This window comes from Natator depressus, chromosome 11 (assembly GCF_965152275.1).
Source record: "Natator depressus isolate rNatDep1 chromosome 11, rNatDep2.hap1, whole genome shotgun sequence".
Taxonomy (NCBI): Eukaryota; Metazoa; Chordata; order Testudines; family Cheloniidae; genus Natator; species Natator depressus.
Genome location: NC_134244.1, coordinates 32,718,148 through 32,734,000, shown reverse-complemented (window position 1 = coordinate 32,734,000; position 15,853 = coordinate 32,718,148). Strand labels below are relative to the sequence as shown.

The following is a 15,853-nucleotide window of genomic DNA, read 5'->3' as shown; positions in this document are numbered from 1 at the left end:
CATTGCAGAGCAAACGTGTCATGGTTGATGCTCTTGAATTGTGCACATCAGTTACAGATTTTATGTACACAATTACTGGGCTTTGTAGACAGGGCTAGCATATGTGTAGTCTTTTTTGAGCCCTGATCCCTAGGTGTATTCCACATGTGGTATGCATGTGCACCATGTGCCTGTGATCGATTTCTAGCAACTACTGTTCGTTGGTCTGCGCCTGCGCAGTTGCAGTCTGTGTTCCAAACCTAGGGTATAACTTGGGTAGTGTAGACCAGCGTCTCTCCAGTTCCTTCTTATGGACATGTGGCCTGAGTCGGAATCATGTGTCCACAGATACCTCCGTGTTTCTTCTTTGGAACCTGTTAAGATATTATGCAGAGTTTTTGGTATTGTTAGAGTTTTGGGAGAAACTAATCTCAGAGTCCTGGGGTTTAAGAGCTATATTTCCTGCCTCTGCTCCTTTTCCTTGAGTGACGAACACCAGCATTGTCTGGGAGAAGCTCATGTCTCCGCTAAGTGCAGCTTCTCCCGCTCCTTTCCTCCATAAAACTTCAAGGGGCTAAAGGTCGATCTAACTGGGAAGCACTTTATGGAGAAGTCCATAAGACCTCAGTCAGATTCTGGTCAGGGAGACGCTCATGTATATCCGCTTCAAGCGACAAGCAGTGCCCTTTGAGCAGGAGCTCAGGAGCAGAAGCTAGAGCTGCTAAGCCCAAAGAGTCATCAACTTGAGCTTCTCATGAGAGTAGGGGACACTCTCACAAGCACAAGAAGAGAGACCCTGCCAGGTCTGCCTCTTAAAAAAAAGCATCCGTCCCCGACTCTGTCCAAGACAGACGTGTCCTCATGCACGGGTCCTAGGGGCTTAGACCTGTATAAAACCTCCAAACACGAGGGTAAAGCACAAAGGAGAAAGGATCTGCTGGTACTGACAATGGCTCTGGTTCATAAGCTTACTGATCAGCACCCACCAACACCATCAAAGAGTATGTCTACACTGCAAGAAAACCCCTATGGCTGGCTTGTGTCAGCTGACACGGGCTCACAGGGCTCAGGCTGCAGAGCTATAAAATTGTAGTGCAGACATTCGGGATCAGGCTGGAGCCCAGGATCTGGGATTCCACAACAGGAAAGGGTCCCAGAGTCCGGGCTCCAGCCCAAGCCGAACATCTACATGGCCGTTTTCTAGATCTGCAGCCCAAGCCCTGTGAGACTGAGTCAACTGACACAGGCCAGCAATGGGTGTTTTACTGCAATGTATACATACCTTAGGAGTTCCCAGTTAGACTGTCAGTACCAACCCATCCCCAACTCACTGTCCACCATGACCATGGATGCACTGGATCCATCAGTCCCAACTACCAGAACACCCAGTACTATGGGGCAAACCAAAACCTACATGTCTCTGGAGGACAACATCCTTCCCTACCCTCAATCTTTTCTTCTTTCAGGTCCAACCAGGGCTGTCCTTAGGTATATGCAACATACACGGCTGCGTAGGGCACCCGAAAATTTGGGGCACCATTCCCCTCGCTGTTCGTGGCTGGAATCCTCTCTTCTCTGACCCCTCTCCCGTGTTGGGACGGCGAGCTTCTCCCTGTCCCCAACCCCGCCCCCTCCCTCACTCGCTCCTCAGCTGGCTAGTAGAGGGCTCCAGCTGCCAGCCACCACCACCTGGAATGGAGTCTTTCCCTGGACCCTGCCTGCCTGTGCCGCTTACTGTCTGGCGGGGGCCAGGACAGGAGAACCGAAACTTCCATGTGAGTCAGAGGTGCGGGGAGGTGGGGAGAGTAGCCGGGTCAAGGGGAAAAGGGGACTTAGTGACAGTGCTCTCACTGTCTCTCACACTTCCCTAACACACGCACGCACGCACACACACACGCACACACTCACTCTCAAATACACACTGTCACACAGTCCCCCAACATACATACACACACACACACACAGAGGTTCTCTCTCATACACACACACTCTCGCGCGCACACACACACACACACTTGCATTATTGTTGTTCTTACTGCTTGGTACTTCCTGTCAAAATGCTCATGGTGAGCCAGAAGTGGCTTGGGGCTGCAGGAGGGCCGTGGGCTCTGGCAAAATGCAGCCCCCATGTGACAGCACGAAGCCTGCCTTGAGCCACTGCCGCAGCATCTGCATCTGCTGCGTGTCAGCAATGGGGAGGTGTTCTGTGAGCCTCCGGGTAGGGGTGGTGACTGTGCCCCCTCAACACACTGGGGTCATTGGCGCTGGCTGGGGACCACCTTCAGTGGAGCATAGGGGCACCAGTTTAATAATACTGCCTAGGGCCCCATAAATCCTAAGGACAGCTCTGGGTCCAACCCTCATGAGAGACATTCTGACACCAGAGGAGGAATCAACCTTGAGGAGACAGGGATGCTCCTCTCTCCTGTGTATAGGCAGGAGTTTCACCCACCAGTACTGACCACTCTACAGGTTGAATGAGAGCCGGTTTTCTTTTCTGATGAGTCAAGCTCCAGATGAACCATCATTCCTAAGTAAGGGACGAGTTAAGACAGAGACTCAAGGAGATCTGGGATCTGTGCTTCACCCAGATACAACTATTCAATGAACCTATGGTACCCTATGCCAAGAGGTCCCCCAACCAGTCAACTATTCATATTGGCCCTGTTGGGGTCCATGGAATCCCTATGCTCGACACCTCTGATCCTCTCATGAGTCCCACTGACCCTCTCCTACATTACATCAGCCTGCTCTGTTGGAGCATGAGGGAGAGAAAATCAAATTGGATCCACAGATAATACAGATGTTTCATCATCCTCTCCAGGTGAGGCAATTGTTCAATCTTCCCCATCTCTGCCTGATGACCCCAGGCAATATCAAGTGCTCCTGCAGAGAGTAGCAAATGATCTCCAGATTCCATTTGAGGAGATGCAAGATACTCAGCATCAAAGGTGTGGTGAAAGGGATTATTGTTTCAGGTTAATCTACCAGGAGAGAGAAGCAATAACCTTTCAGGGAATTGTTACTCTGGTGTTTATGTGGTCTCCATCTGGTGAGTAAACAGACCAGAGCCAGGCCTGTATGCAACATAGGTGAAGTTCATTTAGGCACTGGTTACTCCTGCTGGATCAGACATGGCAGAGATGTAGAGTTGGAAGTCGTCAGCATTACAGAATGCACTGCAGCCCTTGTCTCTTCACTAACCCTCCTAGTGGCTTCCTATTCATACTGAACAATAAAGCTGACAATATCAACCCCTGGCCACTAGAGAGATCCCTTGAGGCAGTGCAACAGTATTCTCATAAAGATAAGAATGGAACCTTCTTGAGCAGCTCCAGCCACACATACTAGTGTTCACAAACAACTCAACCATGTCTTGTGCTCAATGGTATCAAAGGCTGCTGACAGGTCTGAAAGAGTCAGCATGGGCACTATTATCTTCATCCAGTGCTAGGAGGAGGTCAGCAACTAACTCAGAAAGTGCAGTTTTAATCCCATCCAAGCCTATAACAAGACTGACTGGAAATCTGAGGCATCAAGAAACAGCTACCGTTACCTTGTCACAGCCATCTCACTGGGAAGTTAGCCAGATTTGTCAACCTCAAGAGTTGGTCTCTTGACCATGGGTCTCACAATAGCTTCTTTAAGGGAGGCGAGAATGCTGCCCCTCTCCGATAGGGAAACACTAGCAATCTCAACCAGCAGTGGACCCTGTACTTCCCTACTGGCCTTCACCATCTAGGAAAGCCGGCTCCCATGTACAAGTTGTGGAATGAAGAAAAGGAGTACTTGTGGCACCTTAGAGACTAACCAATTTATTATAAGCTTTCGTGAGCTACAGCTCACTTCAAAGCTTATGCTCAAATAAATTGGTTAGTCTCTAAGGTGCCACAAGTACTCCTTTTCTTTTTGCGAATACAGACTAACACGGCTGCTACTCTGAAAGTTGGAATGAATCTGCCTCAGCACCTCTATGACCTCAGCAACTAATATGGACTGTAACACAGAAAAAGACATAGTGTTTGTCCTACATGGTTTTGTTTCAGCAGCAGCAGATAGCTCAGTCTGAATCTCAGCAATTTTATCTGCAAAGTAATATGACAACTCTTCACAATGAGAACAACTAAAATCAGCAATTAACTAGAAATTGCAAGGATTCACCACTGGCTGTCAACCACGCTGAACAGTTCACTGTGCAAGTTTTTGCAGACATTCTGGTGGAAGTGAAGAAACCTTCCTAGCTTCCCACATAGCATATGATTTTACAAACTCTATATGCTGCAATCAATCAGAGACAACAAGAGACTTCCTCCACCAATATGCCAACTTTCTACCTTGTCACTTCATCTGTTGCAGTGCAAGAATGCAGAGAAATACTTGCCAGGAAGTTCCCCAGCTTCAAAGGGGAGAAAGAAAAAGATGTTCAAGATCAAAAATTTCTATGCATGGAACATGCTACTGAGCTGGTCTACAAGGCTACTACCTTCTCTACATTTAAACCCCTAGTGAAGACCCTCTTATATAAAGCCTACAAGAAACTAGCTAACTAAGACATTTATTTTATACCATTAAAAAAAGCTTCACTGCACAGTAGCCATCAATGAGATACCACATGATGAGCCTGATCCATAGAAGCAGAAAATACACACGGATGTCAAAGGAGCTCGATCAGGATCTATCTTACTGATATTACCTCTTTCCTTTCCTCTCTTCCCCAAACTTGTTCCTAGTGTTTCATTACCCCCCCTCATTGCATCTTGTCTAGTATTAGTTTTAACATTCTGCAAAACAGTGACCATTCACCTTATTCTCCCCTCACTTATGCCAGTGTAAATAAGAATCAGCACCAGGGAAGTCAATAGAGTTACTTTGGTGTTAGTGTGATCAGAATCAGGCCTTGTTTCTTTTTATCTATTTTGGGAAGTGTCCAGAAAACATTTGGGCACTCAGAGAAACAATAAATAAGAATGTATAGTTGCCAAAACATTGTAATGTCAGATCTAATTAAGAAAATCAGGAGTCTGAGTCAGACACTATGTAAAACAAAAGCCCTAAAATTTGTCCTAAGGAATTCTGTGAAAATTGTAAAAGAAATATCAGAAATCCATAAAAATCGAGTTCAAAAAATCCAAATTAGATCTCTTACCTCTCAGTGACTTTGCTGAAGTTACGCAACACAATGATTTCATAATGCCTTCAAAGACTGTGCTGTTGCTGCTGCAACGGGAAGTCTAAAACAGCAATAACAAACCTATTTTCCTTTGATTTCCCTTTTTTATTTAAAAAAACCATGAATACTCTTTAACAAAAAAAAAATTCTTATGCATACAATGTTTGGTTACAAAATAAGCCAACAAATTGAATAAGAAACCAGAAGGGATGGAACCACTGCCAAAGAAGATCATATTCAGAGACTAAAGATCTTTGATGTCATCTCTTTTAACTTCTAACCAGCTGCTGGCTGTGTGTCACTTACCCCTGAATGTCACCAAAACTGGTTGTATGATCACCAACAGGGGTGGGTCAGCCAAACACCCATGCATCACTCCAAAGACATTCATTTGGCATTCAGTCATAGTTAATACGAAAGTTGCTGTTGTCACATTCTTCGTACTCTTATTTACCATACTAATTTCTGCAATAATAAAAAACAGTATTGACCCCCAAACCAGACATGTGCAAACTTCATCATGTTTTGGAAAGTTGTGTGTGAAAATGTTTGCAGTGTTACTCAGACCAAACTTCTCTATATGTGAAATAACAATTAAACGACTTTTAGGATTTCAGGCAAGTGATAAAATATGAATCTCTGCATGTTTTCATTGCAAATAGGTTTTCACTCAGCAGTGATTCTTTTTTATTAACAAAAAAAATCAGAAAAAGGACCATTTTCATGTTTGTAACAAAAGTTGAAAATGCTATTTTCAAGGAATGCATTTAATTTTGCATGAATATTTCAAATGCACCCAAATTTATTATCATTTTGCAGGATTTACATGTCCCAACAATGCCGAAAAATACACACAGCCAAACAGCCATAAAGAGAAAGTAATTTGTATGAAATTTAATAATCCAGCCATACTTTTAAAGAATCCCCCCAAGTTGTGCTTCAGAACTCTACTTTCATTTTGCATTGTTAGTGAGAATGGTGTTAGCAGATGCTTCATAAAATACAGTCATGGCTGATTTCTGACAGATAGAAGATCTGGACCAGTCCCTAACATTTTACAGGCAGTAGACTGAACCTCTCTTTGCTCATAACTTCAGCAAAAGACAAACTAACCTAAGGGCTTCGATGCTCCGCCTTCAGAGGTAGACATTACATGGAAACCAACTATTATCCAATTATAACTAATAAGTCTATATTTATTGTCAGATTGCTTGATTTTGACCAGTTCTTCTGGTCCAGAGGAGATGCTCACTGTTATTTTATTTTTGTTTTTCAGTTCTTGTTACTTTCATCAAAAATTTTACCATCTGAGTCTTTATTCCAAACTCATAGCTTATTGCAGTGTAAGCACTTTTGACCTATAATACCCTTTCTTCTCACACCTGTGGCATGCAGATTACACCCATCTATATTCATATTCCAGTTATGAGAATTATCCTAGCAAGTTTTAATTACAGTTTGTCCATTAGATCAAAATCTCTACAATTTAGAAGTGTTTCTGGTTCTTCTTGTTTGTTTCTCAATACTCCTTGTATGCATGTAGACACATTAGTATGTTCACACTCTTTGTCTTGTTTCAGAATAACTCCATTGTCAGTCTTTTTTCACTGGAGGCACATGCCAGATCATGTGAGTCCACCAAAAACTCTCCTCCTCCAAAAAAAAAAAAAAAAAGGAGGACTTGTAGCACCTTAGAGACTAACCAATTTATTTGAGCATAAGCTTTCGTGAGCTACAGCTCAATGCATCGGATGCATTCAGTGGAAAATACAGTGGGGAGATTTATAGTTCAAAGCTCACCTAACAAGCCCTGTCAGTTTTGAATCCAGAAGGTTGGCACTCCCATGTCCTTAATTGCATACAGTCATGTCTCATGGCAGATGTAATTCCAGAGCATCAGAAATCCAAAATCCTCTCTCCATCACTGTTGAATGAGCTGGAGGCTTCCATTATTAGTCTTCCTTCTCCACTTGCGCTTGTCATCAGCATGATTGCTAAAGAAGATCACCTGCATGGATCTCTTGCTCAGATGCTTTTCCAGACCTCTGAGGTCATTCTCTAGTACCTAAACACTTCTTTCACAGGTGTCCCCATATGAATTATGATCAGTGGGAGTTGCCCAACATTTTACAGAAATCTGGAACCCTTACTGTGATATCCTTGTAATGGCCCTCAGGAGCCAGCCTAACAGCATCTTTTCTTTGTTTGGGCTACAGGTACCAGGTTTGATTCTCATTTCTACTAAGGCCCTTTTACATTGCTCTGGCAGTTTAAAGGTGCCATAAAGGTGCGTATTTTCACCCACTTTAAGGCCAGAGTTGTATAAAATGGCTGTAGTGTAAATGAATAACAGGCCCATTATGTTCCTCATTACAGAGTCACTAAACAAGATAATTTGCCCCTCTGTCCAGTGGCTCCATTTCAGTGCTTGTGCCTACCATTCACTGTTTAGGGTGCTGACCTCATCTGGGCTCTTCTCAGTTGGATCCTCTTCTGTCAGAAGCAAATATCAATTTTAAATACATAATTTTCTTCTGTTCTTCCTAGAGTTTTTAGTCTTCCTTGTGGTTGCATTCCTCCACTTGCTTTTCAATTTCCACCTCTGTCTTGCCCAGTTCGCCTTCCCTGTCTCTCCTACTTTTATTTAAATTTTGTGTTTATATTCCATGGAAACAGTACAAGATACTGTACTTTTTTTTTTATATTATCAGCTATAATAGCTTTCTCCATCTCTCTCCTGGTGATCATTCCTTCTATCCAAGTTGGCATCCTGGCTTTTTCTTGGTGGCTTAATTACTGTCCTTGTCCACACAATCTTTTCCTTCAGAATAGAAATGAGCTTGCACTTCATAAATAGTCATTATTCATTTAAAAATTTGTTTTTGAAACTTTTACAATATACAAACATTAAAGGACATAAAACCTGGGTATACAAATTAATATACATTGTGCTTTTGTATGTTATAATAACAAGTGTGTCTTTTAGCAACTTTCATCATCAAAATGCTTGTTCCCATGGTTATACACTGAGCAACAAAGCAGTTTACCCGACCAACTAAAACAGGTGTGAGTTCTTTAACTATTTTTTTCCTGACTTTATAATTATTTGTCCCCAGTCTGGGTGGGGGAGGGGACAGAATATGTTTTAACTGGCAACTGAACATCTGCAGGATGCACATCTACTGCGCTTATCTCAAGATTTCAATATATTAAGTATAAAAAAAAGTCATTGCTGAAACATAATAAACTGTACAAACATTCATCTTCAAACACTCCTAAAATGTTCTTTCACCTTGAGACATGAAGGAGAGGGGCCTATGATACCAATGATTTGGTCCCTAGTGTGATGTCTTGTAAACAGCTATATGAAAAGAGACCACAAGCTGGAAGTGCATTTTAGGGGGGCCAAACATGATTCTTTGTACAGTTTAGATTTCAGTAGATTTTAACTTCTTTTCTTAACTTAATATACATCATTGTTGGTATCAGTGCTGTAAATATGCCCCACATAGCATTTATTACAAGCTTAAGACTATGTTCCCCTCCTCACCCAGATTGGAGACAGACCGTTATAAAGTTGGAGGAAAACAATTAAAGAACTCACACTGATGGGTACAGGTGTCTGTGCTAGTGATTCTTGTTATGATACCGTATGAAGAGAGAGACATCACATAATGTCTCTATATATTTTTAATTTTAGTTTTAATCTCCTACTTTTGTATCAGAATTTCCAGTGAGAACTGTGCTCTCCCTCACTCTGGGTTAACTGTTTATTTACAGCTCTAGTGTTCCAGAAAATTTAGATCTTGTTTTAATAGAGCAGTCTTAATTTTAAGGCAACTTACAGAGAACCCTTTTCCCCCTCTGCTTGAATCTTTTTTTTAAAAAAATCATCTCTGGAAACATCTGCTTCCTGACTCAGGGCTCATTGCTGAGCTCCAGGAAGAACATAATTTTTGCTCCCTTATATAGTCTTGTTTGTATCCCTCCTTTCTGACAGTTAGCTCCCAACATCACACCTGACAGCATTATATTCAGCCTACCTACATTCTCAGATGGGCGTCCAGACTTTAAAGTGACTGAGTATATTAGAAATGTGTAAAATTGTAAGTGGGGTTGATTTAGATTACTAATCAATGATATGTCAGATAGCTCAGCTCAGTTGTTGTTTATTAGTCAAAAATAGAGAAACAAATACATACCAGACCCTGGGAAACGGCTCTGCAACTCAAATCTGTTCCAAAGACATGAGCTCATTTTGATCTGTATTTATATCCTATCTGCTTACATCAAATAGAAAATACCCTAATTATCACACCCCTTTCTTCTGTTTCTTCTCTAGTTTGTACCTCCTGTTTTTCAGGGTACAGAGAGACACCTACCCCAAATATTTCTAGGGCCAATGCCAATTATCCTGGCATCTTATCTAGCCCAAATATTCCTGATATTTGTGCCCAGCACACTAATTATGAGTTGGCAAACCTTAACAAAAACACATATTTCATTTCTGACAGTTCCTACATGTACAAGAAATTGGGGTTATACAATTTTTTCTGGCTAATACAGTTCTACTGTAAAGCTTAGCATACCTAACAAGGTATACTAGGAGTTTGGTTCATAGTTATATAGTTTAGCATAAACCTTCTAAAATATATGGTACTGGCTAACAAAATAGATTCGATGTTGCACCTTCCACCGTGATGGAAATCTGACTTACTCCCCTTAACTGGTTTTGTCTTCTAAATTTTATTATAATCCCCCAATAATTTTTTTCTGCAAATTTTGAGTGAGGGAATTCCTTTCCTAGCTGGGGCCCTGCCTATAGAGATATTCCTGGATCTCTTCATAAACAGATTATATTTTATTTCACACGCCTTTTTGTTTGGGAAGACTTTGCGGTTTATTTCCCCTTCAGGCCAACAACTCTTTTTTTTTTTAGTATCTGTGACTCACTTATCCCATATGCTCATTTTCTTAGCTGCAGTTGTTTCAAATCAGAAAGGCCATCAGACACCTGAATTTTATAATCTGACAGTTAACTCCCCTACCAGTTCCTTCACAGAGTGACCTTTCTGCTACTCCTCATCTGTGGGAAGAAGACATCTGTTTATTCCTGTGGATTGTGTCTACCACACTTCTTGTTCTTTCTTTCTTTATGCTTGGATATGGCTCTTTGGCAACTAGCTTTCCATTACAATCCGAAGGAATACCACTCATCTCCCCAACCCCCACTTGGTCAAACCTTTTAGAGCCAACTTTTGATGATCTTGCTCATGTGAGTAATGGCTCTGAAGTAATTTGTTTTGGATGGAGCAGCAGCAAAATGCTATCACTCAATTGGAGTTAAACGATTTTTTTAAACTCTCATATGTTAATAGGTTTCAGAGTAGCAGCCGTGTTAGTCTGTATTTGCAAAAAGAAAAGAAGTATTTGTGGCACCTTACAGACTAACCAATTTATTTGAGCATAAGCTTTCGTGAGCTACAGCTCACTTCATCGGATGCATTAACTCTCATATGTTAATAATGTACATAGATTATATAGCACAAATCCAGCCCTCCTCAACAGACACAGAGGGCCTTGATGAAACAAATGCAGTTCTGTTGCAGAAAGGATGAGGGTAGAATTTGAGATCTTCACATGGGGATTCCACACCTCTGCATGTGCACAGAGGTCTTCTCTGTGTACGTTCCGTGTACACTGGCTGTTCTCCTCTGTAGGGGGAGGGCACCAGCAGCAGAGGCTATTACAGCCCTCAGGACATAACAGTGCCACAGAGCAGTTTCATTGTCATGCTGCAGTCTCAGGAGAGAGTGCCCCAATTGAGAAATCCAGGCACAGCCTAATTCTTAGGGCTGTGTGTTGGGTCAAGAATTTTCCCCACAGATTAAAAAAATAAAATGACATGAAAAGGCTTTCTGTGTGTTTGATATTGTCATGTGGCTAATTATTAGACTGTGAAGCAAAGCCATGTTGATTTCAAAGGCTGTAATTTCCCTTATTAAACTGAAGTAATTCAGCCAAGAAACACCAGTGAGATACAAAGGCAGCTCAGGCTGGACTCAGAAAGCCTTAAAACTGTACTGCTCAGGCCTGATCCAGCTTCTACTGAAGTCAATGACCAAACTCTCCCCCTTGAGCTTCTTTCTTCCATCATTTCTCCTTATCCCACCTTCTCCTCCTTAGTCCTCACGTCCCACCTCACTGCATTCTCACCCTTGGCTTCTTCCCTCTCCCAGGGTCCTCTTTCTCCCTGAAGGTTTTTGTTTTTCTTTTCTGAGAATAGACATGATCTAATTTGCATGGCTCAGTACCATAGGACATATATATCCCCATGTTTTTCTCTTTCCCTTTTTAACGTTATTGTCTTAAGCATGCCGCTCTGTAGTGCCTCTTTGTTTAGACCCAAATTTGCCCCTATCCCACAAGGATCTTGTATTTCTCTTTAATTATTACCATGGCCCAGATACTCAGCCAGTGTAAATTAGAATAGTTCCAGTGACATCAGTGGGGCTAAACAGTGGAAAACCTGGCCCATCATTGTTATGTATTATTTGTTAATCACCTGGAGAGTCTGGGCTCTGTACCAGACCCAGTATTAGATGAATCCTTGCTCCAAACATTTACATTATAAACCTAGGCTGCCACCAAAGCTCTAGATCAGAACATCAGCAAGAAATTCCAGAGCTAGCTCTGGTTCAGGCTCTGAACTTTGTATTATAAAATCATCTCTAAGTATGGCCTCCATCCGTCCCACAATAATGCTGAATCAGATACTATTTCCCCTCTGATTGCTCTTCCCCAGGAGGTGGTAAGTGGGGCAGGCAGCCAATCAATCAGAGCTGCTATAGGAAAAGTGTGCATGCTGTCTCTCTCAGCAACCCCAAGTCATTCTCACAGGACCCCAGAAGCTCCCTCCTTCCCCCTACAGACTCCAAGGCAATACTGTAGGGTTGTCAACCCTACTTCATCCTCTCTGCCCTTTCCCAGGCCCAGGAGGCAGCAGGAGGAGCAGAGGCCGACAGGGACTGGGAAAGGGTAGAGAGGGTGAAGTAGGGTTGACAACCCTACAGTATTGCCTTGGAGTGAGTCTCCAGGAATTAAAGATTATTAATCTTTAATTGAGGATTGTCATGTGATGAAACCTCAAGGAATATGTCCAACCAAAATTGGCAACCCAGCTCAGTCTCAGGTCAGCTGAAGATGCACTCGCAGCCCAGAAAGGTGGAGGGGGATGCACCTTGCCCCTACGTGAAGAACCCCAGAAGAATTCAGAGGTAAGGTTGGAGGTTGGGGAGGGCACTGAACTTACGGGGGTTGAGAGGAGGTGACATGGGGGCCTGTAGCTGAACTGATGGGTTGAGAGGAGGTGACTGATGGGGGGCTGGAGCTGAACTGATGGGGACTAAGAGGAGGGGACTGATGCGGGGGGCTGCAGCTGAACTGATGGAGACTGATGGGGGGGGGGGTAAAAATAAATCCTGTGCTGTTTAAAGCTTCTCCCACTGTTCCTTTTATGTCTCAGTGAGGCCCTGGTTCCCCTTTGCACCCCACCCAGGGGCCTGAATGCCCTGAGGGGTGTGATTTTAAGTGTAACCCTTCTGCCCGTCAGAGTTGGCAGCAACAAGGGCCGGGTTCAATATCTAGGGGATCCATTCCAATAACACAATGCAAACCGCTCGAGCCCCCACCCAGTGACCTGGGACAAATATATACCACCCCCGCTGGGCGCCTCCAAGAGGCAATACTTCCCCTCTCGCAAGCACATAGTCTGAGTGTAGCAAAAACACTTTTAATAACAGAGAGAAACAATGTGGGGAAACACCACCAACAGGATTCATAACACAACCCATGAGCAAAAAGCCCACCCCAAGCAAATTGGGGCATGGCCTTTCCCTTTGGTTCTTGAGTCCAGCAACCCCAAATCACCCAAAGTCCCAAAAGTCCAATGACCCAAAAGTCTCTGTCCCTGGTCAGGGCAGCCCCAGAGTTCGAAAGTTGATCTGCAGAGCTTTACCTCCCAACCTGGGTGGAGATGGGGGGGGGGGGAAGAGAGGTAAGGGGCACCTTACATGATCTGAAGCTTACCGCCCCACAGCTCCATAAGCCTTCGCTCCGCTCCACCAGCCGCCCCACAAACTGCTTCGCTAGGCTCCGCGGCCCACAAGCAGCTCCCGCCGTCCCACGAACTGCTCCACCAGCCGGTCCACAAGGCACTCCAGCCATCCTGCAAACTGCTCCACAATATATCTTCAGGCTCCCCCACTGCTTAACACAATGCTCAGCGATTTCAGCTCTTAGTCAGTTCAGCTCTTTAGTGAATTCAGCTTGTAGTAGGGGAGCCTCAGTGCTGGTGCACCATTAGCCCAAAGTGAGCTCAGCAGCCTGTAACTAGACTCCTAATAGAATCCATTATTCCACAGTGGAGAGAGGAGAAAGTGCAATTAGGATGTAAGGCCCTCACCAAGGGGCCCATACCACCAAGTATTAATAACTGTCCCCAACCTCTCTCAATTCATAGAGTTTTGGAACCCATGATCCTTGCCTAGCGAGTTCTACATAGTTGATGGTGAGTCCCTCTATCATAACAAAAGGCCAAGTACAGTTCCAAGCACAGTTCCCATAATCAGGATAATAACAATTTATTCTTCCTGCCCCAATAACAGAGACACTGGGGATCCCACAGCAGCCAAAGTGACCATTTGGGCACTATGGGCTCATGCTAGGCAGGGTGCGTGTGCCTATGCAAATGAGATCAGCCCCTGAAGTTCTTTTCCACAACTTGCCACACCTCACCACCAGATGTCAGGGTGGAGCGCATCCTGACACTGCTTACATAAGTAAGGTCTCTGCTAAAACTAGTAGGGTAAACTCCTTTGACATGCTTTCGCCCGGCAACAACTTACCCGCCCAGCCTGGAGTCGAGGAGAACGCTCTGATTGGCCCCAGCCTCCTCCAATGGGTTGCAGCGAGAGCCGGTGGGACTGGGGAGTGTCACTGAGCCGGGAAGCGCTCGGGGGATCTCTCCGGGGGTCGTGCCGGCTGCTTGGGCTGCTCCGGACTCGCCCTGTGGGAGGATGAGGAGGGCGCCCGGGCGCTCACTGGCCACCTCCGGCTGGGTGGCTCTGCTCGCAGCCTGCTGCTTGGCGCGTGGGGCATCCGCAGGTAACGCAGCGCTGGACTTTCACCTTCACCTGCTTCCAGGTGCTCCCCCGGCTCGGCTCCCTGGCGCAGCGGGGCCGCAGCCCCGGGGACCCTGAGCCGAGCCCAGGCAGCTTGGCACCGGAGAAGACTCGGGAGCTGGGGGAGGGAAGAGTCCCTGAGCTGCCCCGTCTGCGCTTTGGTGGCGCATTTAGTTGCAACTTTAGGACACTTGAGGGAGCGGGGAGCAAACGCCTGCAACTGGCTGGGAGGAGCGGGCGCCTGTGGCGAGGGGCAGGGTCCCTAGTGGGGAGGGACGTGCGCCCCGTGGAGAGGTGAAGGGGTCCCCACTCAGGGGCGGGAGCGTCGCATGGACAGGCGAGAGGGTCCCACTGTAGGAGTGACCATGAAGGCTGCAGGTCGGGGCAGGGCTCCGCCTAAACGCGAATTCACTTTTACTTTCATTCCCTTCTTCGCATTTGCGGCGAGTCTTCTCTGCCTCCTCCATGTAGTCGTCCCCTTCGCGTTTCCAGAAATAACACAGCCCCATACGGGCCATGTCCTGGCCTCAGTACATGGAACCGAAACACTCAGGGAAACCCAGCCCCGAGAGATGAGAGTTCGGGTCCTCAGTATAAGGAAGTGGTGCAGCCGGGGAATTTAAACTCACGCGTTTGTGTTTGTTCACTGCTAGGCGAGGCAAAGCGGCTTCTCCGGCTAAGGCCAAGGAAATGGAAGAAGTTTAGTTTCGCTATAACGTGACAAGGGCAAACCAATGTATTAAAAGCAGGAGAGGCAAGTAGGGTAGATAGCAAAATCCAAAGAATGGCGGCCTGCTTAATTCCTAGTCTGTTGCACTCTGGAGGTGCCCCTGCTGCTAGAAAAGTGCTTGAGCTGATGTGTTTAGGATTGGGACACTAGTGAGTTCTTCCAGTGTGTAGCCCCACTCTCAGGTGCTAGACAGATTCTTCTGCCAGTCACGATGGATCATAGGCAGACCAGCTGCTGATTTGTTCATCCAAATGTGGATCTTTTAGAATATTAAACGTTAGCGGGGGCAGATTAGCTCTCCAGGGGCTCTAATATTTAAAATAGTCTAAGGCTGATCTCTCAGGATCCGACTGCGAGTTTTATTCATACACAGGTTGCTTGAACAATTGACAATTATTACAATCTGATGAATGTTGTCATCTGATGTTCATAAAAAGGAATTTGAATTAATTTGTAACTCTACTGAAAAAAGGTCCACATCACCAAAGACATCCCAGGTGTTCCTGTTGGCAGACTCAGAAGAGAAGCCAGAGATTGAATAGAGAAGGTCCCTGTAGACAGAGAGCTGAGGCATATTGGTTGAAGTAGTGTGGGAAGCTTTTCTAAATTCACTTACAAAAGAATTTTTTTTCAAAATCCGCTATCCCCATCTGTACCCTATGCTGTCCAAATGGCTTGGAAAGATCACATTGCTTTCCAGCCTGGGAAGGCTTGCCATAGCTGCAGGACAAAGGATGCTGCTTTTCACATGCCCAAGAGACAACCAAAATGCACAGTATATCTTTTTCTCTT

The 15,853-nt window shown here is 44.8% G+C and overlaps 1 protein-coding gene across 1 annotated transcript in view; it reads left to right on the top strand.

Annotated features, from left to right (window-relative positions):
* Positions 1-14,030: 14,030 nt before the first annotated feature.
* The window catches only part of LY75 (lymphocyte antigen 75), an 82,448-nt gene continuing 80,625 nt past the window's right edge, over positions 14,031-15,853 (top strand). The window contains 4 exon segments of the mRNA XM_074967421.1: positions 14,031-14,081; positions 14,084-14,164; positions 14,166-14,189; positions 14,191-14,314. Coding sequence (XP_074823522.1) covers positions 14,031-14,081; positions 14,084-14,164; positions 14,166-14,189; positions 14,191-14,314 — 280 coding nt within the window.